This window comes from Tamandua tetradactyla, chromosome 4, assembly GCF_023851605.1.
Source record: "Tamandua tetradactyla isolate mTamTet1 chromosome 4, mTamTet1.pri, whole genome shotgun sequence".
Lineage (NCBI taxonomy): Eukaryota > Metazoa > Chordata > Mammalia > Pilosa > Myrmecophagidae > Tamandua > Tamandua tetradactyla.
Window position 1 is genome coordinate 65760051 of NC_135330.1, and position 26865 is coordinate 65786915.

General features: G+C 45.1%; 1 protein-coding gene and 2 long non-coding RNA genes across 6 annotated transcripts in view; 1 reads left to right on the forward strand and 2 right to left on the reverse strand.

Annotated features, from left to right (window-relative positions):
• CD34 (CD34 molecule) lies at positions 1-25506 on the reverse strand. 2 transcript variants are annotated; one of them, XM_077157669.1, is made up of 8 exons: positions 25155-25506; positions 14719-14910; positions 13811-14064; positions 12698-12778; positions 2956-3112; positions 2661-2713; positions 2167-2331; positions 1-1432 (listed from the first exon to the last, which is right to left on the reverse strand). In XM_077157669.1, exons 1-8 carry the CDS (start codon positions 25231-25233, stop codon positions 1247-1249), a joined length of 1167 nt encoding a protein of 388 aa, XP_077013784.1. In that variant the 5' UTR covers positions 25234-25506; the 3' UTR covers positions 1-1246. The 2 variants fall into 2 exon arrangements, with proteins under 2 accessions (XP_077013784.1, XP_077013785.1); XM_077157670.1 differs by lacking the exon at positions 1-1432 and adding an exon at positions 1438-1594 and having other exon boundaries at positions 25155-25504.
• The window catches only part of LOC143680995 (uncharacterized), a 146892-nt gene continuing 145282 nt past the window's right edge, over positions 25256-26865 (forward strand). Inside the window, exon 1 of one of the 2 annotated variants that reach the window (XR_013174289.1) lies at positions 25256-25847. This is a non-coding gene — a long non-coding RNA (uncharacterized LOC143680995). The remainder of the gene's footprint in view (positions 25848-26865) is intronic. The other variant, XR_013174288.1, reaches the window with a different exon arrangement.
• LOC143680996 (uncharacterized) overlaps positions 25827-26865 on the reverse strand; it is a 30931-nt gene continuing 29892 nt past the window's right edge. For both annotated transcript variants that reach the window (XR_013174290.1, XR_013174291.1), the window contains one exon: positions 25827-26504. This is a non-coding gene — a long non-coding RNA (uncharacterized LOC143680996). The remainder of the gene's footprint in view (positions 26505-26865) is intronic.

Consider the following 26865-nt stretch of genomic DNA (forward strand, 5'->3'; position numbering starts at 1 on the left):
TCTGTTTTGGTATCCCTTTAATTACAGTATTTACACACACTTTTATTCAAGAAAAAAAAAATCCACCCAATCCTCCCATCTCTGGAAAGTTGTATTTCCAACCGTCATTGACCCCCAGAGATCCTTGGTCACTCTTCTTACAAGCAAAACAAAAATGAGGACATGGGTTCCCCCTCAGAGAGGTGGCTTGTGGGGAGGGTCCTTTGGAGATGCCCTGGGGCCCTGACTGCACGGGGTGCAGAGCAGTGAAGGGGGCTGGGGTGAGGGAGGCAAAGACAGAGACAGAGTTTGCTGGGGACTGAGGCCACAGCTCCACCCAGGAGGCTGGGGAGGCCAGGGCGCTGAGATCAGAGGAACCGAGCCTGAACCTAGCCGCAGAGCAAGAGGATTCCCCAGGAAGGCATGGGTCAGGACGCTCTGCTCAAAGCTCTGTTTCCGTGGTCCTATCTGCTCAACCCAGAGAGAGACAAAGAAGCTGAAGGAGAGACTCTGGTGGCCCCAGAGAGGCCAGGAGGGAAGGTGTCTGCTCTCACCTGTGCCCATGCACCTCCACACTGTCCCCTAAGCACACAGGCAAGGGACATTTGTTCTGAAACTTGGAGCTCAGCCCCAGGCTCCAGCCAGAAAGCTGTGCAGACCTCCGTACAGAAAGGAGGGCCCGCGTGGGGCGGGTGGAAGGTAGAGCAGGAGGGAGCTGGTGACGGAATCCACAGTGTTGTGGAGGAGGGAGAAGGGAATTGGCTTAAGACAGCAAGTTTTTAATATCATTACGAGGGAGCAAGCGGAGAGGGGTCCTTTGGTTTTCCTAAAGTAGGTAAAGAAAACACAAGAAAGAAACAATAAAAGGCAAAACCTCCTGGGAGGAAACTATGGCCCAAGAAGAGCCCGTGCAGTCCCCTGGGGGTTCCTGTAATGAGGCAGGGAAGACAAGGAGAGAAGGGAAGGGGCCGGTGTGTGAATACAGCAAGGACAGCAGCCTTCCCTGGGAGTTCTCTGGAGCTTGGCTATTCTTCCCATCACAGAGTCCGGGTTCAGAGAGCTGAATTCGTAAAGGACAGGGTTTTACCTGCCTCTGCCCAAGGTGGAAAGAATCCACGGCCCCAGGGAAGGCGTCCAAGGGCAGGCGTGTGCCGTGAGAGAGGGTGAAACACAGAGGTGACACCTCCAGCACGGAGGCAGCTCATGGCCAGGTGCAGGGAGAGGCCACCTCCCCAGACATTGCCCAGCCTTGGCCCACACAGCCGAGTCACAATTCGGTATCAGCCACCACGTGTTGTCTTGACGAGTGGCCGTTTCTGGACGTGGCCTGGCCGGTCCCGTTCTCCTGAGCCCCTCGGTTCACGCTGGCCTTTCCCTGGGCCGCCTGGGAGGCCGCAGGGCCTGGGCTATAGCCCTGGCCTCCACCACTCTCCGTATAATAAGGGTCTTCGCCCTGGATGGTGTATAAATAAAGGAGCATTATTGGGTAAGCAGGTGTGTGACTCTGGTGGGGTGTGCGAATTGGAAGGGGAGGAGGGAGCCGGAGGGAGGCGGGGAGGTTGCAGCTGTGTGTGCAGATGCCTTTCTTCCTGAAGGACGGTCAAGGCTCCAGCTCCTAGAGAGAAAGGACAGAGGCGAGGCACCACACGGCGCGCGCAGCTCAGCAGCCAGCCGCCCACCCCGCGAACCTGGGCCATGCCAAGTGTTCTCAGGGTTATGCACATTCCCACACTATGCCCTTGGAAAATGCAATATTGGGGAAGGGCCACTAGCTGGGGTCAAATCCCAAACCTATCCTCCTTTACCCTGAAAACTTCAAGAGCAGGTTTCCCTTCCACGGGTCCCCTTTTTGTGAGTAAGGTGGTACCTGTGGCCTTTCGTCTTTTTATCAGTGGGTCCCTGACTTAGCAGCTTCTTTTGTTGCCCCCTGCTGAACCATCCCATGAGAAATATTAAACACATGAAAGGAACATGCCGTGACCATAGTGAGCCAGCGCTTGGCCCCAGCTAGCGGCCCCTCCCCAATTTTGCATTTTCCAAGCGCATAGTGTGGGAATGTGCATATCCCTGTGTGAGGGCACCGAAGTGCCTTTTCTGGTGCCTCTCCTCCCCCTCCATGACATCCATGGACCTCCCCTGCAGACCATTATCTTCCTTGTTTCCTTCGCCCTGGACCCCAGAACTGACCAGCCTTTCTCCCGCGGGGCTCCAGCTGCGGCGGTTCATGAGGAAATAGCCGGTGGTACCCAAGACAGCCAGCAGGATCCCGGAGGTCACCAGTGCAATGAGGGTCTTGCGGGAATAGCTCTGGTGGCTCACAACGTCTTGCTCAGTGAAGCTGTGGATCCCCAGCTTGAAGAGAAGACACAGAAAAGACAGCCTGTGACTCATGGAAACTGGGTTCTGGAAGAGCGACCCAGCCCACTCGACTGCTGAATGCAACCCAACAGTAATGAACACAACAGAACATTCACTTCAGGGAGTTTTGAAATTGAGGCTCTGAGACTGATATCCTTTCATTCAGATGTACCTTAAAATGTCTGGTTCAAGCATAGAAAGGAGGAAGATGGAGAGGTAGGAAGAGCAGGTCTGGGAAGGATAATTACTTCCTCCCCCACCCCAATTAGCCCACCTCTCTGCCCCAGTATTCCCTCTGAGACCCATTATCTTAGAGAACTTACCTTTGCCAGGTCAGACTGGTGCTTTTTCATAAGTTGGAGCTGGCTGGAGAGTTCTAGAATTAGAAACAAGAGTTGCTGAATCTAGACTATCCTGTTCTACCTTCCCACACTCTTCTAGAAGATGCTCTGATGGCCAAGGTGGTCCATCTGTCTCAGGAGGGTCTCTCCCAAAGTCAGCCAAGTCCTCCTCCCCAGCATCTGTGCTCTCAGGTTCTGAGATGACTCATCTCCACCCAGGACCCTCTAACCTCAACCTTATGCTGTCCCTGGCCCCTCGGACAGACGTGCCCCTCACCTGTCCTGTTGGCTAAGACCAGCAGCAGGCAGTGAGGCCTAACCTCAGACTGGGCTAGAAGTAACGAGCACACCCTGGTCCCAGTCTCAGCTTCAGTCTGCTGTTTTCCGCACAGCACTTGGATCAGGTCCTCTCCTCTTTCCTTCTTAAAGTCCTCCTGGGAAGACAGAGGAACATGGCAAGCAGAAGATGAAACTGCCAGTGTACCCGAACTACATCCAGAGTCTGACACAATAATGCTGGCGAAAGCCACACTATTAGCTCCCCATCCCCGCAAGAAAAGTACTTTTTTCTAAAACTGTAACTGAAAAAAATATTGCAAGCTGTATTGCAAATGTGCCAAAACTCAGTAAGAAACTCAAAACCTTTCCAGTACCCAAACACTTATCTATCCGTCAGAGCACCAGAGCTGTCTTAGGCAGCACTCTATGATGCCAGAGAATAAACTTAGGAAACATCATGTTAAGGCTCGCCCATGTACATGTATTCTATTCAAAATAAAATTCAAAAGAAATTGCAATAACAGAAAATATTTATAATGCAGTAAAACTCAGAAAAAAGTCCTTTGCTTCAATGTTCTAACATTGAAGTAACCCTAAATGTTGGAGAGAAGCCCAGGAAAGGTGAGGGGCAGACAACAAATTCTCTGACTTTATCTACTCAGTGAGGTCCTCAGTCCCTCCCTCCTACTTCTTACTTTATCAAGGGGTCTCATGAAGACCACTGCTCAAACTGAAATGGTGTTTTTGTCTAGCCTTCTACCCTCTTTTCTCTGGAAAGCATGGAACCCAGTTTTCCATGCTGTTTATGAACTTTTCTCCAGGCTGATGATGGGTTGATAGGACCCAGGAAATCAGACCCAAAAGATAAACCCTGATATTTCTTGAACACTTGAGTCCTAGGAAAGGAGCATTGAGCGTGCCCTTCCAGCACCTTGTCTCACACCTCCCAGAATGTATTCAAGTAGCCTCCAGTCAGAGAGACCCCCCCATGCACAAAAAAGGAATGAAACTACAACTTTCTCCTCTGTCCGGATGGCAGATGGTGGAGGAGGAAATGCCTGAAGGTCTTGGGCAACTTTCCTGTAAGAGGAACACTACTGGGTCCGTGACGGCCATCAGAACTGAGCCTGTGGAGGAGAAAGTTTCCTGTCTGTGGGGCAGGGCGGCTGCTTGTGGCAAGGGTAGAGGATCCTACCAGCTTGGAAAGGGGGCTGGGTATTTTCCGACTGCTGTAACTTAAGGCAGGAAAACCCAGGCTCCTTTGCTCCAGCACAAGGCAAGGTCGAGATTGGCACTAGGGCAGTTTTGGGGTGTGTATGTTACTAGAAGGAAAGTTGGAAGATAAAACTTGGGACTGTATAACACTGGGAACCCTGCTGTGGGCAATGGACTGTGGTTAATAGTAAAACTATAAGAATGTCCTTTTATGAATTATAACAACTGTATGACACTAATACAAGGTGTTAATAAGAGAGCTGGTATATAGGAGAAAAACACTTAATGTAAACTATGGATGATGGCTAACAGTAAAATTTTAAAATCCTTTCATCAACAGTAACAAAGGTACCACACTAATGCAGTGTCAACAAGAGGGAGTATATGGGAATGTACTTTTTACATGACTTTTCTGTAAACCTACAACCTCTCTAACTAAAAAGGAATAGTAACACCAGACAACTCCTGAAGTGCAGACAGGCCAGCCTTTCCAGAACATCAATCAGTTCTATACTCCTATTCCATATTATCGACAGCCCTTTCCAACATAAAATATGAGAATTTTTTACGGGTATTTGGGTACCCCTAAAAAGTGAGAGAAAGATCAAAGGTGATGGTGGAGTTATACAGGAAGGTAGGGTTTAACAAATGAATACGAGCAGCTAGAAATAAAAACTTAAAATTGTGGAATTGTAACCTATACCAAACTGTGAAATCTGTTCTACAACTAATTATTGCAATGTACTTTGAAATTTTTTCCATATATTTTCCACAAAAAAGAAAAAAAAAGAGAAAGAAGAGTATAATAGAGAAGACAGGATTTAACAAATGAGTATGACTGCTGATTCCTTCCTCTCTAAACCCAGTTCTCATGGGAGAGCTTTGTGTCACTTTCCCCTTCATCCTCCCTACATGAATCCTTCTGGATGAAGAGGAGGGAAAACGTTATCTGGAGGACTCCTTGCTTCCAAAGTGTCTCTGGTTGAAAATATGTGTGTTTCCTCAGAGAAGCAAAGTGACAGGTTTCTTGCAGAATTGAAAATAACAAAACAAAATGGTGCCCTCCTCAACTTGGCGAGTCTTAAAAAGCTGCACCTCAACAATGTTGAGCTGTTCTAAAGAGCATTTTTCAAGTCACAAGTATAAGACACTGTGGGGAAAGCTCTGTGCGTGTGTCATGCATGTGGGGGAATTCACGCAATGAGTTCCTCAGGGTCAAAGTTCTCAGTTCATACATGACCCAAGTAAAATCAAGATGCTTTCCGCATATCAGGTGCTGTTTTCAGTGCTTCACGTATTGATTCATTTAGGATTCAAGCAACCCTTTGAGATGGGCACTACTGTGTTCACCATTCTACAGATGAAGACACCGAGGGACTAAGAGATTAAGAGGTCACGTAGCTAGTTAGACGGTAAGTACCTCAAGAAAAGGACAACTAAAGTATTATGAACACACAAAGGAGGGTGAGGACAGGTAGTGTGGGGTTATTAGAAACATCTCAAAATAAGCCTTGAAGATGAGGTGGGTGTGAAGCTAGTGGGGAGGGGATGGAGGCACCACCAGGAGGAAGCTCAGACATGGGAGATGTGCAGCGTTCGTCAGTCTTGGTGGCAAGGAGAATGAAGAACGCTTCCTTCTTCCTTGTATCCCCATCCTTCCAGATTCTACTCAGATTCACCTCCTGCACGAAGCTGGCCCTATCGATGACTGGACTGAGCATCCATCCTTGCTCTGCCATTTACTAGCTTCTTTGCAACTTGTGCAACTAGTCTGAGCGTCGGCTTCCTCACCTGTCAACTGGTTTGTGATGACCTACAAGGTATTGTATCAAAGGGTCCGATACATCGGTTGTGACCCAGTGGGCGCTGGATAAATGGCTACTGTTAAAATTATTATTAATAATAGCAATACCTTATATAGAATATTCTCTAGAATCCACCTGTTTATGTTTAAGCATATTCTGCCTCTTTGTATTTTTTCCTCTCTGACTACACTATAAAAGTCCTAAGTGAGGGGTGGGTGTATGCCACATAATTTTGAACCCAGACTGTCCTAAGCACAGCACCAAACAAACAAAATAACTCAGTGAATTGTTGTTAAGTTTAACACCCCAACTGGTTTGGCCTCAACGTAGGGTCCCTCCACCCCTTGGACTGAATTCAAAGGTGTAACAGCAGCCAGCCTCCCACTCTGGAATCCAACAGCATCAGTGAATTGTGTTCAGGCTCAGAGAGAAGCAGGTGGATCCTGAACAAAGCACAATGCTTCTCCGGATGCTTGGAATAAACATCCTCCCCCAGGAGAGGCTGTGGGCAGACATCACGGGAGAGTGGGCAGGAGGAAGCCACTGCCTTGTCCTGATGGTCACGAGAACCAGTTTTGCAAGTCCCGAACTACCTCTGCTCACTCCCCGTTACTTTGCAAACCTAATCACCACAATAATAAAACCAACCAACATTTCTAAAGTATATATTTTAAACTTCCTTTCAAAGGACTCTTAGGCATTGAGTTGTGGGGGAGGGATGGAAACAGGAATTTTTCTAAGTGACCTTTAAAGTATTTCCCAATGCTGAGATTTTAGGACCAAACAGCTTTCTTTCCCCCGCTATTTTTTTTTTTTTTAATAATTTAATCTGCTTTGGTGTGAAGATGACACTGCAGGCAAAACCCGTATTCTCCTGTAGGGACAGGAATCACTAAGGACCTGGCTCATCGTGCACCCAGTAAGCACCTGACTGAGGGCAAAAATCAGCCTTTCTGCAAACAGAAAGGTCTTTCCAGTAGACACGCTGCCTTCGTAAGTCCTTCATCTGCGACTTATTTTTTCTGAATGGAAACTGACCTTTAGCGCTGGGCAAAGGGTGAGGAAGGAGCGGGCTGGGGATACGATCTGGAGGCTGGAGGCAACATGCCTCAGATGGCGTCAGTGTGAAAGAATAAGGGTTGAGTTCGCTGAGTAAATACAACCTCTGCATATAAACAAATGCGGCTCTAAAGAAGGGTGGTTCTAAAAGAGACAAATCAGTGGATTCCCCTGGACCAAGGGTGTAGCATAAGAGAATAAAAAAAGCAATCTCACTTTTTTTGGAAACTATTTCAGAAGCCACAACCACAAAACAAAGCCAACCTGACACTGCAGCAAAGAGAATGAGTGTCAGGCTTGGGGTGGATGACTCGCTCTGTTAACAAGGGTGCTGAGATGTGGTAACAGGTGCTTGACAAGAGTCTGAGATTGCCTTCCCTCCCCTCCCCACTCACACAGGTGAGTTTTGCCTGGAGGTGCGGGGTTGGAAGCAGTGAGAGTCACTGGGTTATAAATGTCCACGGATTAGCAAGCACAGAAAATAGGCTTAAATAATCCCCATACCGAGAGCTAATTCACCGGGTTTCTTACTATGGATCAGTGTAGAAAGAGTACCCGGATCATCGAGAATAGGTGTCTGCATAATTGATAATTTAATGTCTGGACAACGGGGCATTTCCTAGATGCAGGAGCTTGTATCTAGGTATGCTCAAGAAGGGTTCAGCACTGCCTATAAGAATCGGCTCTGCGGGGTTACCTGTGTAGAGGTGTGAGTTCTCCCCTGCTCCTCCCGAGTCCCTCTTCCTTCCTGAGGGCTCCCCTTCCCAAGGCCCCAAGCAGAGGTGCCTCCCGCTACTCTGCAAGGTAATTTTAAGTAAGTTAGCACTTACTTAAGCACTCAGAGGTGTGTGGTTAGGGGTATCCAAATCCTTTGTGCTCCTCATTAGGCTGTGGGTAGGGGCTGAGTTTCCCACAGTTAGAAACAGTGCCTTAAACACACAACACACCCACACACCCACACACACACCCCCGCCTCAGACATCAAACATACAAATACGACTTAAGGAAAATTAGGAGGCACTATACCTCTATCAGCTTTTGGAACAGATTGATTATCAGATAAGCAGGAAATAGAACCCAAGGAAAAGGAATCTGGAAAACAGTGGGGAGTTGGGGCTAAAAAATCTGCAACAAACGTTGCAGAGTGAGGAGAAATTACCTTGCAGAGTAGCGGGAGGCACCTCTGCTTGGGGCCTTGGGAAGGGGAGCCCTCAGGAAGGAAGAGGGACTCGGGAGGAGCAGGGGAGAACTCACACCTCTACACAGGTAACCCCACAGAGCCGATTCTTATGGGCAGTGCTGAACCCTTCTTGAGCATACAGAACTGGAAGAATGGCTCACTTTTCACGTTCCTTCTCACAGACCCTCCCCAATCTCTGAGGAGTCATGTGCAGAGACCCTGTCAGCGGTGGCACATAGCAGATTAGACAGCAACAACCACAGAGACAAAGAGACCATAGCACAATAAGAGCGGCAACATGTTTCCGGCCTTTGTCTTACATGATGAACTCTCAAGAGCAACAGACACTTAGAATGCTCTGCAGTGAGCTCTAAATCTTTGCAATGAAGAATTAACATTCTGGTATGGACTTGCATCACACAAGAAAATAAATGTACACCAAGATGATTAAAAAAGAAAAAGGTGAACATTTACCTTAGTTGCATTTAGCAAAGGCAGAGTTGAAAAGTAGCATCAGAAACACACTGAGTATTACTGGTACATTATATAAAGATTTGTGTTTATTTTTCAAACGTACATTTAGTTATTCCATATGCAAACTCACTTCTTCACAATTTCGAGTGCTTTTGAGAGTCATAGGTTAAACCACTTTACACCCACTAGACTGGCCATTATTTAAAAATGGAAAGTAACAAGTGCTGACAAGAATGTAGAGAACTAGGGATCGGAGTATGTTGTGGGTGGGAATGTAAATTGTTGCAGCATTGTGGATAACAGTTTGGGTGCTCTTAAAAAAGCTAAACATAGAAAATAACATATGACCTGGCGTACCGGTTTGAAAGGATGTATGTACCCTAGAAAAGCCATATTTTAATCCTAATCCCATTTTGTAAAGCCAGTCGTTTCCTCTAATCCTTATCAGTACTGTATGTTGGAAACTTTAATTAGATTATCTCCATGGAGATGTGACTCGATCAGTATTGATTGGTTTTACTGGAATCCTTTAAAAGAAGCAGCACTGTGGAAAAAGCTAGAGAATGACAAGAGAGAAAGCCATGAGATTCTGAGAGAGCAGAACGCCACAGAACCAAGATGCAGAGTCCATCAGCTAGCAATTTTTGGAGATGAAGAAGGAAAATGCCTCCCGGGAAGCTGGAGAGGAAGCTAGCAGATGATGCTGTATTTACCATGTGCCTTTCTACTTGAGAGTGAAACCCTGAACTTCATTGGCCCTTTGAACCAAGATATCTTTCCCTGGATGCCTTAGATTGGACATTTCTATAGACTTGCTTTAATTGGGACATTTTCACAGTCTAAAAACTGTTAACTTGCAATTTATTAAATTCCCCTTTTTAAAAGGCATTCCATTTCTGGTATGTTGCATTCCAGCAGCTAGCAAACTAGAACACCTGGTAATCCCACTTCTAGTTATATACCCCAAAGAACTGAAATCAGGGACTTGAATCTATGTTTTTACACCAATGTTCATAGCAGCATCATTCAAAATAAACAAAAGGTGGAAGCGACCCAAATCCCCATCAACAGATGAACAGATAAAATATATCCATGTATAGTGGAATATTATACAGCCACAAAATGAAATGAAGTGCCAATATATGCTAGCACACAGTTAGACCCTGGAGAAGTTATGTTGAGTGAAATAAGTCAAACACAAAAGTACAGATATTGTGTGATTCTGAATATATGAAATAATTCAGAATATTAAATACATGAAATACTAGAATATGAAAATTCATAGAGACAGAAAGCAGATTACTAGGGGCAGGAGGAGGGGAAGTGGACAGATAATACATAATGGGAAGTGGGTTCTGTTTGGGGTGATGGTGAGAATAGCACAACATGGTGAATGTGATTTATGCCACTGAATCACATGCTTGGAAATGGTAGAGATGGGAACGTTTATGTTGTATATGTGCTACCTTAACTTTAAAAGAGAGAAAGAAAGTTTAAACAGATATCAGCAATTAAATGTAATACATGGTCTTGGATTGGAGCTAACAACGGAGGAGAAAATGCCCAAGAGCATATTATTGGGACAACTGGAAAAATTCGAATGTGGACTCAATATTTTATAACAATGTTAAATTTCTTGAATTTGATAACTCCCTAATGTGATTATATAATTGAATATCCTTGTTCTTAGGAAATAAGCATGGAAATTCTAAGTATTCAAGGAGTATGATATATGTAACCTACTCTCAGATGTTTAGGAAATAGGCGAACAATTAGGGAGATTATACAAATATATATATATCATATTTGTTATATCATATGATATAATAAATGCAACAAAATGTTAAAAGTTGGTAAACCTTTGTATCTGGGTAGGAGGTATATTGCATACATATATTGGGATATTTATATTCTCTATATTGGCTTTGTGTTATTTTTACAACTGTCCTGAAAGTTTGAAATCATTTTACAATAAAAGGTTAAAAAATTCTAAGGTAAATCATTCCTTTAGGTAATTCGAAAAGATTTGTATGTCACTGAGCCTCAGCTGATAATTGCTGATAAGATCTTGGCAGTCAGATTGTACAAAATAATGTAACATATGCCTCTTACAGAATGCAGTCTTTATGCTCTTTCCATTCAATGCATGCCACATGTCACAAATATGATTCCTTAAATGGATTCCTAACTTTTATGAAAAGTTTCCATCTATAAACTTCCCTTCACCCCATCCTCCATCCTGAGCCTTGCAACTGTTAGGAAACAAACACAAGGGGGCTTGCTAAGATCATTAAAATCGAACACAGTGCTCTAAGTTCTCACCAATGCAAATTAGAAACCTAAATAAAAGGCATAACCACTAAAAAGAAGAAGAAGAACCACATATTGTGGTAAATGACAGGATTATTTACCCTAAAAGCCAAAAAGAACCAACTGAAAAGCTCCTGGAATTAATGCACAAGTTCAAGGAAATAGTTGAACTCAAGATAAATATTCAAAATTCAATGAACTTTCTAACATACCAATAATAATCAATTTGAATATATACTGAGGAATCTATATTATAAAGAGCCTTAAGAAATCCATAAAATCTATGGCACGGGGGCGGGGGCGGGTGGATCCTGAAAACCCAGATACCAAGAGATTCAAGAGAACAACAGAGAGAACAGGGATATTTCAGAGTAGTTCCAATTAAAATTTCAATGGTATTTTTCAGGTGTTGACAAGATGTTTTTCTAAAAAAAAACAGATGAAAATAATTTAATTGTTCACAGTGTAATGAGGGAAGTACTCCCTGGCTGGATGGTAAAAGTAGTATAATGCAAAGGTTCAATAATTTTTAAAATTTTAAGACAGGCAAAAGTATAGATACATTGAACAAATAAAATATCTCTGAAAAAGATGCCCTGGGGCATATAAAAACACAATAAGTCAAAAGAAGCATTTTAAGGGGGAAAAGAATGGTAGCAAATAAGGTATCAGTGGCTAAGAGAGTACAAATAAAGTTGAGAAGCTACTCTGGAGGTCACTCGGATGCAAGCTTCAGCTAGATACTGCTACTGTCATAATTTACCAGACCCCAAAGAAAACCATTCCTGCCAACCTTAAAGAACAAATAGGGCTTTATCTGAGATTCTACAAAGATTCAGTGTACTATAATTACTTTCCAGAAACTTTCAACCTCCAGTTGGGTTCCTAGACCAGATAAATCCTGAAATCCAGAGGGCCCAGCCACTCCAGAACACGGACTAGTTCTATCCACCTAACCCATATTATCAACAGCCCTTCCCAACACGAAAAAGTTAGAATGGGCATAGCCCAAATACCCCTAAAGAGTGGGAGAAAGATCAAAGGAGAAGGTAGAGTTATAACAGAGAAGATAAGATTTAACAAATGAATATGACTGCTAAATTATTAAATTGATATTTCTTTTAGTCTCCAGTGTCTTGGAGCAGCTAGAAGAAAAAAACCTAAAATTGTGGCATTGCAATCCATACCAAACTCTGAAATCCATTCTACAACCGACTGTTGAGGTGTGCTTTGAAATTTCTTGTTTTTTTGTATGTATGTTATTTCTCACAATTAAAAAAAAATGCTAAAAGAGAAAAAAAAAGAAGCATTCTAAGCAACAAAGGAGGGGCTCATTCAAGAAATAATGTTAGGGAAAATGACCACATGGGAAAGACTAGAGCATTACAGCAAAATTAATTCTACAGTTTCGGTGACTAGTTTATATCTGGATGGTGAGAAGGACTTTCTTAACATAAAAGCAAACTTACATCTGAAACTACACAGGAGGAAAAAAGTAACAACAAAATTTAAATAAAATTGTCTTTGCCTTCTTTGCCCACCAGATGGGGCTTCCCTAAACCCTAAACACCAAGCCTGGGTACTAGGAGCAGCGAGTCCAGGCTAAACTGCCCCCACCCCCACCAAAGTCCTGTCCTGTCCAAGCTGGCTAAAGGATGTTCAGAGGGGATGGGGGAGGAGGTAGAAGAATGACTTACACAGCTGGAGGTTTCATTTTGCTCCAGGCAAACACTATGGGTCAATCTCACTTCTTTGATTTTCAAGCATTTGATTTCTCCCTGTATTGAAAAAAAAAGCAACATAAAAAGGGAAATAAGCCACCACCCCTTGTCCCTCATTTGCATTCTTCCCCCCCCTTTTCCAGCTTGCTTTCCATGAAGTCTCCTTTTAAGAGGTTTAGAGAAGAGCAGGTTTAAAATCTGTTAGAGGATCAGAGATTTTTAATAGCTATACTCTCTTTTTCTTTCTCACCCTTTATCCCTGGCAGATAAAACGAAAGTCAAAACTTCTGTTACTAGCCTGGGCCTGCAGACAAGCAGCTACTTGAAATCTTGGTGAACCTTGGTTTGGAGGGTGCAGAAAGGGGGCAGGGGAGGATCTTTCCCCATCTGGATTGTTTTCTAGCCATTCATGCAGCTGTTGTCAGGCCAGACAATCAGATAATGGGTGGCCTGGCAGATCCTGGTGACACCCATTTTCTTCCTGGCCATCGAGATTCTCCAGACTGCTTTTTGGAGCCTTTTAAAACAGAAAACAGGCAGACTCCCCCAATGCCTGCCTCCAGGCTCCGTCTCCTCATTATTTTTATTTATTTATTTATTTACTTTCCATACTGACAGCTGTGGAGAGCCACAGGTCCCAAGGCTGAGAAGCACAGAATGAGCTCACTATCCCTGGTCTGCCTAGTTCCTACCATTGCATGACCTCTGTACTGCCTCCTTATGCCTGCTGCACCAAACTCTTCCACATAGAGGGAATGTTCATTGTCCTAAGCATTTTGGGTGAAGCATCTCCAATTAAAAGGAGGAAGGTTTTCAAATATTCCTAAAGTGGAAATAGTGCCCTGAACAAGAGTAACCTCCTTTATTCTCAATTTCCTAAAAATGCAGTGTCCATAGCATGGACCAAACTTGCTGTCTGATTCCATCCTTTTCCTCACCGCTCCATCCCTTCCAACGATATTTCAACCATACACTTTTTCATGCTGACTTCATGACCCAAATCCCTCTGTTTGGGAAGAAAAGAGGTTGAGGGGAACAATCCTAAAGAAGTTGGAGGGGACAATCCTCCATTTGGCCCACCTCACCCACCTTAATGATGCTTGGGGTAGGAGAAAATGATGTATAGGATGTATAGGAGGTTGTCATAGGTTTGGTGCTGTTGGGTAGAAGATCTGAAACATTTCCAGGTAACAAGCTGGGCTCCAGAGTTTTCTCTGAAGTTGAAAAGTTGGTTGGGGTAGTGGCCACAGATATGGCTAGAGAGGTCTGTGACTGGACAGAAGAATTCATGGTTTCGGGGATTGAAGTAATCCCAGAGGTAGACATGAGGTTGACTGTAGGCTCTGGAATAGACCAAAACACAAATGTGAATGTACACATACCCATACATTTCAGATCACACTCTTCAATTAAAATCTTACAATGACACAGGTATGGGTTTCAACCCTGAAAGGGAATTTGGGGAGTTACCAGCTCCTTCATATCCAAACCCTGATCAAACTCATTTCAAGCCAGCTGTGAAAACCATAGCTGAAATCTACAATGTATTAGAGGGGCCCTTAAGATTCTGAAACTGAAAGAGCTGCTGGTCCACCCTCAAGATATCAGACTCACAATTGAAATTGGTATCTACCTTCCTTCACTTAGAAGACATCAGAGATCTCTATGGAGTCTCATCTGATTCTTATTTTATCACTAAGTGGAACTCGGCAAGGGGGTATGGAGACAGAGACACTCCTGAGCAGGATCAGCTGCCTCGGCTTCATTTTCCTTCTTTTGGATGGAGGGTTGGCCTGAGAAAGCTGTAACTATAGGAAGAATTATCTAGAACTGAGACTTACTCAAAGGTACCGTACCCTAAGCATGATGCCCAAACCATTAGAATAAGTGGCTTGTATGATTCCATCTGTGTGCATGGCAGTGATGTTGTCTAAATGCTTTACCCAAGCACTAGCGGCATCTTCAGGGGTTCTGAAACAAACACTCCTTCTTTTTACCTGAGGTGAGGGCTTTTGTGGTCTGATTGCTCTCTTGAGAGACAGGGTTGGGACTGGGGTTGTTCATTCCAAGAGTACTTGGTGTTAAGGCTGTCTGGTCTGATACATTTGCAGAAATAGCTGATGGTATTCCTGTGGTAGATGGCATTGTAGCAACAGTAGTTGAGTTGTCCATATCTGTGAACCCAGAGGCTATAGGGAAACAAGGAAGAAAAATCAGAACCTAAACCATCTTGAAGCTTCATGACATTACCAGATCAATTTTCTTAACCTCAGGCAGAATCTCTCTGGAACATTCCCTGCTTGCAATATATACTCATGTGTAAATTTCATACCTTACTTAACATATTATGAACACTATGAACACTGCCTCAAAGTTTCATGTTACTATATTATAATATTCTTGTATCTAGATATCCTCTGAAGAACTTCATGAGGGTCCTTGCCCTTTCCTTCCATACTGTTGGGGATTGAGTCATGATCTCCAAAAAAGGCATATGTTCAGGTCCCAAGCCTGTGGGTTTAAGCCCATTTGCAAATAGGACTTCTGAAGATGTGATTAGCTAAGGTGTGTCCAATCTAAATGAGGGTGGGCTTTAATCCAGTTGGCCGAAGTCCTTATAAGGAAAGGAAATTGAACACGGGAGACGAAGCCATGAGAAGCTAGAAGTCAGAAGTCAACAGAGCATAGAAGAGAAAGGAGAGAACATTGCTATAGTATAGAAAAACCAAGGAACCCCAAGGATCACGGGCAGCCAGCCCCAGGATGCCACAGTCTTCAGGAAGTGAACAGTACCTTGCTAACACCTCAATTTTGTACTTCTCCTAGCCTCAAAACTGAGACTCAATAAGTTTCTGTTGTTAAGTCAGCACATTACATGGTATTTGTTTGAGCAGGCAGGAAGCCAAAGTCTGTCCCTCTTCCTGCCCAAACCATGAGACCATAAGACCAAAGGGGATATACCCTCTTTTCTAGACCATACTTTGGGGACCAGGGGCCCTGGAATTTCCTGCCCAAATGGTTCGTCACTCACTTCCATGGCCTGTATGGACCTTTCCTCTAGATCATTATTTCAAGGGTGAACGGTAGTACCAGGGTATATACCCCTAAACCCAAGGATCACCAAGTTTGGATATTTGCAGAGGGAAGGGTTAGAGCTCACACATGTGGATGGTGTGACCCAGGCTCACATACAAGGTTCACACAGTATGAGTAGGAAGAGAAGCGGGGTGGGCTGGGGCTAAAGGCTGACTCTTTTCCTCGGCCACCTTGTGGCACTGAATTCCAATTGTGTGAGAATTCCAAATTTGAATGTGGCCTTCCAAGTGACCATCAAAGCCACTGGGTCTTGGTCAAGTTAAAAGGACAGAAGATAGTTTATTTATCTTAAGATAGTTGACCTAATTTATAATTATGCAGTATTGAGATATATAATATGTGGGTCACCATTTGTATTCTTGCCTTAGGCTTTCCAAATGTTAGGAATGAACCTGGTATCCAGAGCTCCCACCCAGCAGTGCCATCCTCAAGGAAAAGCCCCTGAAGTTCCAGGTCCAGCTCAAGCTTGTCTCTAAATTTTCCCAGTTGAGATTCAGATTAAAACTACAACAACAACGATGTAAAATGGCACCTCTTGGTTCCCTCAGCCTCAAGAAGGAAGTTAGATATTTAATTTGGATTAACCAAAGCCCAAGAATCTTTCCCCTAAAAGTGACAAGGTTCTCCCTCTACACAGATACCTCTCTCCCCTACCTGCTGCAAGTAGACTAATAGTGATGATGAGTGCAACAATCATGTATTAATGTTACTTGTCAGGTAAATAGGAGGAAGAAGTGATATTACTATCTCCATTTCAGAGATGAAGAACCTGAATCAATAATAGAATTATAACCCAAGAAGGAAGCTCACAGTTCACATGCCACAACAGTAGTGGGGCCACTGATTTTTAGCTGACTCTTGAGAAGATGTAGCAAGAGGGTGACACTGGGCCCAAACTGCTGAGTATCTGGATGCTCCTCCCACACCTCTGGAGAGAAAAGGATAAGGATGGGCTCCCATCTGCCTCAGGCAGAAGGCAGGTTATTGAAATAACATAAATGGAAAGCAGGTCTAGACTTCTTCCTTAAATAGGACCCTCTCATTTATCTGATTCTAAGGTATTAATTCATTGCAGAGGGTGGGGAGACTGAATTGAAGGATCATTCTTTTAAGGGACCATTCCAAGTACCCTCCACCACACTAGCCCCTCTGCCTGCTTACCCTGCCCCACTCCAACACATCAGTTCCTGGGAATCCTGTCTAACCCAGCCCCGCCCAGCCCTTTTCTCTCTCCAAAGAAAGCTGGGTCTGGCTGAGGTGATGTCATGCTTTTGTACCCCCTCCCAGAAGGGGCCTTCTTCACCCAAACAAACACTCTTGAACTTTTCCAGATGTGAAGAGAGATTTGCTGCTAGTTCTGAGGACAGAGACACCAGTTCCAGAAGAGTGAAGCAAACTCTGGACCCAGGCCAGCCGCTGACCCACCAGGGACAGGTTCCCAGCTGCAGCAGCCTCCTTCCACTCACCACTGAGAACAGGTAACAGGATAAATCCTCAAATGAAAATGAGATCTCAACCTCAGATTCACGTCCCTGCACCTAGGGTGGGCAAAGAAGCCTCCGAGACCCTAGAGATTCAGGACAAAGAGAAAGGACAGAGAGGCAAGGCCAAGTAGCATGTGCTTGTGCAGGTATGAGCTGGGGTAGAGTAAGGGGCACCCCGGGCCTGGGAGACAATCCTGACCAAGGCGCCTCAGCACAGGGACTGTCAGTAAGTGAGCCTCTTGGTTTCACATCTCTGGGAATCCCTTTATGGAGCTACTATGAAGAGAATGCTTTTGGAGGAATCACATGTAAAAGAGCCAAGACTGATGACAGGTCTCTTTTTATCCTATCTTCCCACCTACATCGATGGCTTGAAATCATCAAATGCTGATCTTTCTTTATCTGAGCTTCTGATTCTCAACTTTCTAGGGGAGTAAAAGCAAATTATAAGTCAGTGAGAGTTGTCAGATGCTGAGAGACAATCAAAACCTTCATTCTGTTCCATTCCAGACAGGAGAAACGGCCCTTACCTCCAACCCTACAGAGCAGTGTATAATTTAAAATTGAATTAAAGGCTATCTTCTATTGTTTCGATATTATTCCATCCTTATTAACCTTTCTCCCCAGGTATTCTATTTGATCTCAACTCACTTGTCTAGAACTAAGAGAATGGGGACGAGACAAGGTATCAGGAAGCTAGTAAAATGAGGATTCTAAGAAGGCAAGAAGAAGTCACAAAATTCATGTAGTAGTGAACGCATCTCACTTAAAGGTACTTATTCAGAAACAGTTGCTCTTGTGTTACACATGATTCTAACCAGCCAGATTATCTGATATCCTAGCTAAAGCAGCAAATTAGGAAGAGGAGAGGAATGTGAGAAGCAAACCCCTAAAAACCAAGAATCAGAAATAAATGGAAAGCAGACATAAGTATTAAACCCCTCACTAGACTGGAATCATGTATGGTCAGAATAAATAGACATGTGACCCTTAAGAGGCTTTAAGGATGACACTGATTGCTGTACCATGGCCAAATTATTTTCTTGATACATCTGAATCATGAAGGTTAAATTCCATTTTCCTGTAGAAAGATGTAGAGGCATGTATAATACATTGAAAAGATATTTCTACCTGTAATTGGTTAATTGAAGACTCTTGGTCTTTAAAAGGGGGTTGCAAACCCTTGTGATACAGAAAGCCTGCCTACCTGAATAGCTAACTTCCCAGGCTGTAAGAGTCTGCGTTTTCCTGTAGTTTGTCTTGCTTCTTGTGATCAAACCTCCCTGGTTCTATTTCCTGATCTCAGCTCCTTGCCAGTCGGTCCCATTCTGTCCATCCAATTCTAGCATTTGACTTAAGAGGAGTTCCCGGAGGAGTTTCTGAGTACTTGAGCCTATTGTGTTACAATACTAGGAAGAGGGAACATGCCAGCCTCTGCTGGGAATTTAGCTGCTGGGAGCCCACAGCTTGTATTTTTGGTGAGGCAGTGTAGCCTAGAAACAAAGCACTGAGGTTTGCAATCAGGCAGGTCATTTTCAAATGCTTCACTACCATGTTCTAGCTTTGGGACATTACTTAAACTTTCTAAACCTCACCTGTAAATGGGGGTTAAAAATAGCCCCTGCCTCCTAGTTGTTTTTGATGAGTAAAGGAGGTAAGGATGTAAAGCAGTTAGCTTGTTTGGTACATGCTCGAGAAACAGTGGTTACCTTTATTACAGGCCTCTTCCTTCTGCTTTTCAGACAGCCTAAGGTACTTATCTCCATCACTCATCTGGCACAAAATCATACATGCTGTTTCCTAAGCACAGGTCTTGTCACCTCAGCTAGATTATAAATTTCTTGGGTGGCGGAACCACATCGTGCACTCATTTGTCTTACTCGCGGGGTTCAGCGCCGTCCCCTGAGTCCAGAATCAGACCCTGAAACGAATGGCGACTGCATGGTGCATGTTCACATCAACCCCCTCTATGTACAGTAGTCTGTTCTGAGGCCACGTTTTAAGACGGGTTTTTTTAAAACTAGGGACTGTCCATGGGAGGATAATAGGAATTAGGAAAGTTCTAGAAACTGTCATATGGTCTAGGGCCTAGTGGTATTCACCTAGAGCAAGGGTTGGCAAGCTATAGTGGTGGACCAGATCTAGCCTATGGCCTGTTTTTTCTTTTTGTATAGCCTGTAAGTTAAGAATATTTTTTTGTACAGATGATGGACTATTATGCAGCTGTAAGACAGAATAAAGTTATGAAGCATGTAACTGCACAGTCTCACAGATATGAACTGACATTAGTGAATGAACTTGGAGAAGTTCAGTTAAGAACAGAAGCCATCAGGAGATAGAAATAGGGTAGATATTGGGTAATTGGAGCTGAAGGGATACAGAACTGTGCAACAGGACTGATTGTAAAAACTCAGAAATGGATAGCACAATACTACCTAACTGTAATACAATAATGTTAGTACACTGAATGAAGCTGAATGTGAGAATGATAGAGGGAGGAAGACTGGGGACACAAATGAAATCAGAAGGAAAGATAGACAGTAAAGACTGAAATGGTATAATCTAGGAACGCCTAGGGTGTTTAATGATAGTGACTAAATGTACAAATTTCAAAATGTTTTTGCACGAGGAAGAACAAAGGAATGCTAATACTGGAGGGCGTGGAAAATAGAAGGTAATTCATATTTTAAAACTTTAACTTATGTGTGAGACTAAAGCAAAAGCTGTTTCTTTATATTTTGACCAGCGCATTCCCTAATATAACTTATGTGGAGGCCTCAACATAAGTACATGGAACCTTGATCGATTTTAACTGAACAACATGAGTACATGGAACCTTGAGCAGGGAATGAAATTTTGTAGATTTGTCCAGAGTGATGCCCCAATAAATCCCAGAGTAATTTGAACAGTGAATAAAAAAGTACTTGCAAAGTCCCCTTGGGGGAATGGCAAGAAAGGGGGAAAATTCAACTTCCCCATGTGGAGAATTCCTGATATTCTCACAAGCAGTGGGGACAACCAAAGCAATAGGACGAGTCCTCAAACTTGGGGTTTGTTCATATGAAACTTAACCCCACAAAGGATAAACTAAGCCTACCTAAAATTAAGCCTAAGAGTTACCCCCAGAGAACCTCTTTTGTTGCTCAGATGTGGCCTCTCTCTCTTAGCCAACACAGCAAGCAATCTCACTGCCCTCCCCCTCTTTACATGGGACATGACTCCCAGGGGCGTAAACTTTCCTGGCAACATGGGACAGAAATCCTAGAGTGAGCTGGGACTCAGCATCAAGGGATTGAGAAAAACTTCTTGACCAAAAGGGGGAAGAGCGAAATGAGACAAAATAAAGTGTTAATGGGGGAAAAAAAAAGAATATCTTTTATGTATTGTAGAATAAAACAAAGTAAAATATGCATCAGTGACCATATATGCCCCCCCCCAAGGGTAAACTATTTCATATCTGGCCCTTTACAGAAAAAGCTTGCTCACCCCTGATCTGGAAAAGAGGAAGCTGGGAAGGGAAAATAAATAACTTTCTTCAAGATTCATTTCACTTACTCATTCTTATTTTTCTTAAGCACCAATGATATATAAAGGACTATGCTAGCACGGCGGGGAGTACAAATTAAGAGAGATTTCTTTCCCTCTATTTGGTGTTAGTGCTATGATAATTTAAATAAATCCCTGCCCTTAAGAAGTCTATAATCTAGTGAGGCGGACTAGTCATGTCTTAGATTGTCATGAGGAAGGATCAGATGAATTCTGACATAGCCTAAAGACTAGAATTAAAACTAATGATTAGAAGTTACATACAGGAAGGTGAATGTCACAGCAATACAAGGAAATAAAATAATGAACTTATTTTTTAAAATGGAATGAACTGCTTTGGGAAATAGTAAGCCACCCATATTCCTGGAAACATTAAGCATCCATGTTTGTGGCCCTTCAGACCAGGAATTCTATCTTGAGCTCAGGGTGTCTTGGGATTAAAACAAAGAGCTGGACAGAGGCTTTCCTAAACTTCAGGTACAAAACTGAGGTGTGGGGATAAACCAAGTGTCTTGGCTTGAATGCTGCCAGTTCACTGAGGCTTCCCATTATGATTCAAAATAGCATGTCTTGGACCCCCTCCCACTTACTGTGGAACCCCAGTATCCTGAGGATTCTCTATGGGCCTACGCTTCTCCCAGATACCTCTTCCTCCATTTTCCTAATGCCACTGGCTCCTGGCTCCTGGTTCTGTATCTCCCTGTCCTGTGGTGGTAGCAGAGCACTTCTCTTCCTGTCTTACTTCACTGTAAGCTAGCCAAGTGCACAGTCCTCTCTTCCCCCCAGAGTCCCACTGACACAAGTGGTACTAGTATGCATGGCCAATTTTTACTGAAGAGTTGAGATCATGGAGAGAGATTACAGCACAGCCCAGAAGAGACAACAGTAAAATCTTAAAATATTCGACACTGCCATGCAAAAAGTCCATGTCATCTTCTAAGGCATCCTGTAAGAATCTTCGACCAGGTCTTTTCCAGCCTCCACCCACCTCTCCTCCCCTCTCTATTCTCTTCTTGGGCTCTGGAGTTCTTCAACATTGTCTCAGGGGCCCACCCAAATAAAAATTTCCACCTTCCCTTATCATGCTCAGCAATTCATTCCTCTCTTCTGTCCTGGCTCATCCGGGGTTTACCCAGGGTCTAGGCTTTCTCAACCAATAACCCATCAAGGCATTTTCTTAAACAATGGAACTGCCTACCTAGAAGGCAACAGTTTTCCGTTGTGTTTTTTCTCTCCCTCAATCAGGAAGGAGCAGACTTCCCAATTAAGTTAAAAGGCCTCTTCCTTTGCAACTAAGGGAAGTGATTCATTCCCTGGTGAGATCCAGAGTGTAGGTACTAGGAGGCACAGCTCCATACGCATCCTTATTTATTTGTATCATTATCTGTATCTCCCTCCTCCCAAGATGTATGTATGTCTCTCTTTAGCACCAAGTGAGGTCCCTTGGGACTACAGCCTGTAGCTATCATGCTTTCAATTCTTAGCTGAGGAGTAAAGAGAATGTTCTCATTAGAGAAGTCAAAGCCCAGAAAAATAAGGAAATTCTGACCTGGCTACTTTGAGATTTTTTTTCTTTTTTGGAGGGTGGGTTTCGCTGTTGTTGTTTGTTCTTTTTCTGTACCTTCATACTTTCAGTTCTGCACACTTGGGGCCATTTAGTTGGAGCACCAAAGTCAATGAGCGAGGGAGGTCCTCCCACCACAGACGGCGGAGCCAGGTGACAACCCAGCCCTGAAGCAAACCCCAGCCCTCCAGCCCAGAGCCTAAACGAAATCAGGCAGTGGAATCTTAAGAAGAGGAATCTGTTCGTCTTTTCTATTTGTTTTTGTAGGGCTCTGCACCGGAGTTTATCTGCTGCAGTTTGGCACCTCCTGCCCTGAGCTTTTGGAGACAAAGACTCGAGAAGGAGATGAGGACAAGTGGACGAGGGGGCCCAGGAGGTGGAGCCAGAGGGATGAGGAGCAGAGGCCCAGGTCCCCCGTGTGTTTTATCAGCCAAACAGGAATGCTGACGGAGAAATGCCTTTGCAGAGCTCGTGCCAGCTGGGTTGGCCCTACAAAGTGTGTGTGTGGGGGGGGGGGGGGGGCACTGGGGACCACTGAATTAGTCAGAGGTCCCAAAGGCTGCTGCTCCTCGGTCGCCATGTGGCAGAGATTCAAAGGGTGGAGTCCTCTCTCTTCTGGAAAATATCTGATAAAATTCTTTTCCCCTTTCTTTTTTCCCCACTTACATGTAGCCCCAGACAGGATATGGGTGTGGGGTCAGCAGGCATGAAGGACCCATAGGAAGGAGAGGAATGTGGAGGGCGGGACTGGGGACCGCTGTTAAGGAGAGGGGAAGGACAGGCAGTGGAAGGCTTAGAGGATAGAGACAGCCTGTGCTTGGTAAACAGGGTTCCCCAACTACCGGAAAGGCTCCCCGCCCCAGCTGGTAGTGTGGCAGCTACAGGCTGGTGGTCCCCTAACCCTCACTTCCGATCTAACTCTGGTCTGAGAGTCACTCCAACCCCAACAAAGAGAGCCCACTTTTGATCGACTGTTACGCCCATCTCCATGTCAAATCCTCACAGGGTCCTTCCGAGCATAACGCTCATTGTGGTGGTAAGTGAGGTGAGAACCACAGAACGCCCTGTATTTCACAGTAATAACAGCACAGACTTTCTGCAATTCTTTGTTAGAATTATGAGGTTCAGTCCCTTATTTCATTTACCCCCACATATTTCCCAGGGCAGAAAATGACTCCTACTACTAAAAAGCTCTCAGAAGGTACGGATGGGGGAGCCCATGCCCCGTCCCCACGCCAGGCCTAGGCTGCTGGGATTCTCCGCCTGTCTGCTCAAAGTTTTGCAGAGATGGAGGTGCTCCCCTCAGCCCCACCTCTTAGGAGACGAGAGAGAGATTGGCACTGCCCAGCTGAGAAAATGAGGAAAGGGTGGGCCTCCTGCGGCTGAGACCAGGTCATCACCAGCTGCGCAGTCACAGGAGAGCAGAGCATGGGACAGCAATCCCAATCAGCGCATCCGCGTCACAAGGGTGAAGCCTACAGCACCCAGGGCAGTTCCCATTCCAGGGCTTCAGCACCTCAGCAAAGGCTTTTTTCCTGCCTCAAAGACGAGGTCTGAGGCTGCCCCAAAGTGTCCGCCTGGAGTCCCATTCAGCTCCCTCCATCCCGGAGCCAGCACTCTTCTGGGCGGGACCCAAAGGGGGACAGCAGATGGGCCACGTGCCAAGAGGCCCAGTGGACAGGGTCCAGGCTGTGGGTGGCCTTCAAGAGGTGGTGAACAGAGGGAACTGGGAGCTCTTGGGGACTGGAAGCCAAATCTTGAGCAAAAATGAGAAAACTTAACAATGTCTAAAACCTTCTAAGTGTGATGAGACGAAATGGAAAATGTTATCCCCAAATGAAAGCAATCAACGATATTCATCGTGTACCTATTATTTTTGACCAAAGGCAGAGCAAGAGCTAAGGGTACGTGTGGGCGAGTGGGGGCGTGTTACCTGCCTACAAGGTTAGAACTGGGAAGGAGACAGAGGAAGGAAATCTCCAAATGTAACAAAGTCAACCACCACCTTCTCTCCAGAGGGGATCCGTGGGAATGTCAGAAGGAGGAGTTGTAATTTAGCTTTCCAATGGGAAATGTGAGGAGTTTTTTTTTTTTTTTTTTTTATTCCTGTCCGTCATTTCCAACTCCCTTATTCACCTAACTGGGCTTGTCATGCACGGATTAGGCCGGGGACCTCGGCGCGGATTATCTTGCTCCGATTTCTTACTATCAACTCCGATACCCGGGGTCCTGGCGGATTTGGGGTATTGCGCCGGGTTCCCGCAACCCGCTCGCAGCTGCGGCTCTCCCAATCAACCACCAGCGGCAAAACTCTCTGGCTTTCTCTCCTCACTCCCTCTCCCGGTGCTGGCTCCATTTGCGCTCCGCACCTTCGGCAGCGCAAGGAGATTCTCGCTTCTGCAAAGCACTTATTTCAAAGACACGCGAATCCTATTGTCCCACCCTGGGAAGTCTAGGGCGCGCTGCTCAGTTTACACCTTGGGTAATCCGCACCCACGCTGTGGTTGCCTTTCCTTCCCATTCCCTCCAATTCCCAGGTGAGGCGCTGCTCCCAGCTGGCTTCAGCTCCACCCGCCTCCCCTAAAACTCCCGAGCGGCCGTAGGCCGCAGTGCGTGGGTTGGGGCAGGGGTCCCTCTGTCCTCCGCGTGACCCTGCTCTGGGCGCTCTGCCTCTGGGCAAGCCTCGACCCCCCCACCCCTGCCGCGAGAGTCCGGCTGGCCCCCGCGCGCGGGCGATACTCACGCAGCAAACTCAGCAAGCAGAGCGCGGTCCAGCCCCGCGGCATCCCCGGCCCCGCGCGCGCGCCCCTGCGGACCAGCATCCTTCCCGCGCCGCTCCCTCAACAGATGCAGGGAGTCGAAGGCACTGCTCAGCCGAGCTGCGACGCGCTCCTCCTGCCCCCTCCGCCCGGGAGGGGGGTGGGAGATTCTTGCTTTTTTCCCCTCCCCTCCCTCTTTAGTCTTGGCAAAGCCAGCCCCTCTCCTTGGCTCCCACTCACGTAAGCTTCCCGGGTTGAGTCACAAAGGCAGAGGACGTTGAAGGGAGACTAGCATTACCGCGGTCGAGGCCAAAATAGGTGGAGGTTTGCGCGGCCCCAAATGCCCTGTTCGTCTTTATAAAGATGCCAGATCTTACTTTTTCAAGTGGCTAGGACTAGACTTCCACTTAACTGTTAACCCTTTTGTGTCAGCCTTTGCCTGTGACTAGAGCAAGAGCAAGTATCCTTTGATTCTCCCCCCCTTTCCTTTCCTTTTGTTGTTTCTTTTAAAAGTTTTTAGCCTATAGCAATCTTGCAGAAGAAACCATCAGGACCTAAAGCGCAGGCATTTTGCTAATCTCCTAAAACAAGACCAATCTGACACATTGATGACAGTCATGCCAGATATAGTGCTGCATGTTGATGAAACGTAGAGTGAGCAGGACACATAAATGACTGTAATTATTTATTTTATTCATTCAAACCGCTGTTCTAGATTTGTCACTTTTTTTTTCTTCTGCAGGATCTGTCTCTATGTATTAGGTGTTTTTGTTCTGTTTTGTTTCTGTGATTACGTTTTCTCTCAGTTTGGTCATAACAGTCACCATCATCATAAAAATACAAAGACAAAGGACTCCCCTGGCACCAGGGATGCCTTCTCTGCAGTCATTCCTCTCCAGACCAGGGTCTAAATCTCAAGGGGCTCGTCTTGTTCTTCCAGCAGGGATTAAGGACTTTGGTTCCACTCTCCACTCCTTGATAGATCCCAGAGCTCTCTATTCCTTACTGTCTGTTCTGCATATTGGTGAAGTGGAACAACAGGCACTCTGGGCTGGGACAGTGAGCCTAGTCACGGATGAGGGAGGTAAGGGCTGAGGAGAGAGGAGCCAGACTGGGCAGATGATGACACCAAGGAGAGGCTAAGACAATGTGCAGTTTAGGAGAACATGCTCTGAGGTCCTGAGCGGGAGTCTCTTACAAATCATGCAGTCCAATCTCATATCTGTGTATGTAGTCCAAAGGGGGAGATAGGCGGTATGGTCCTTCGGTTCATTTCTCTGCAGAAACCTTAATATTATGAAAGGAGGTTTTTCTTAAGGTCCATCGTCTTCAACCTAAGATACATTTGGATTGCACAGAAGAAGGGTGTTCAAGTTTAGAAAAAAAACTCCCTGATCTGATCTTGTTGCCTAACTTTCCTTTGAATCAGGAACAAAGCCTTTCACCCCTTTATAAAACTAAAGGCTTAAAATGCAAATTTGATTGAACACAATGACATGATATGACTCTTTTTCAAAGTGCAAATGATGGTTCAGATCTGACCACTGTGTAATCCCGAGGACCTGCAACTGGGGACAAAGGATGGGCTACAAAATGCCTATTTTTAAAATCAGGTGTTGGTCCTTGGCACTCCCAATTAACAAGAAAATGGAGTTAGGTCCTCACTACCACGTCCCATGCCTCTCATCTCCCTGG

What these genes read in the sequence shown, in the direction of transcription:
- CD34 (XM_077157669.1), bottom strand. Translation starts at nt 25,233, where the DNA reads ATGCTGGTCCGCAGGGGCGCGCGCGCGGGGCCGGGGATGCCGCGGGGC. An exon ending in CACAAAAGCCCTCACCTCAG is followed by an intron (nt 14,065 to 14,718) that starts GTAAAAAGAAGG and finishes GGTCTATTCCAG; the next exon opens with AGCCTACAGTCAACCTCATG. An exon ending in AAAATGAAACCTCCAGCTGT is followed by an intron (nt 3,113 to 12,697) that starts GTAAGTCATTCT and finishes CTGTCTTCCCAG; the next exon opens with GAGGACTTTAAGAAGGAAAG.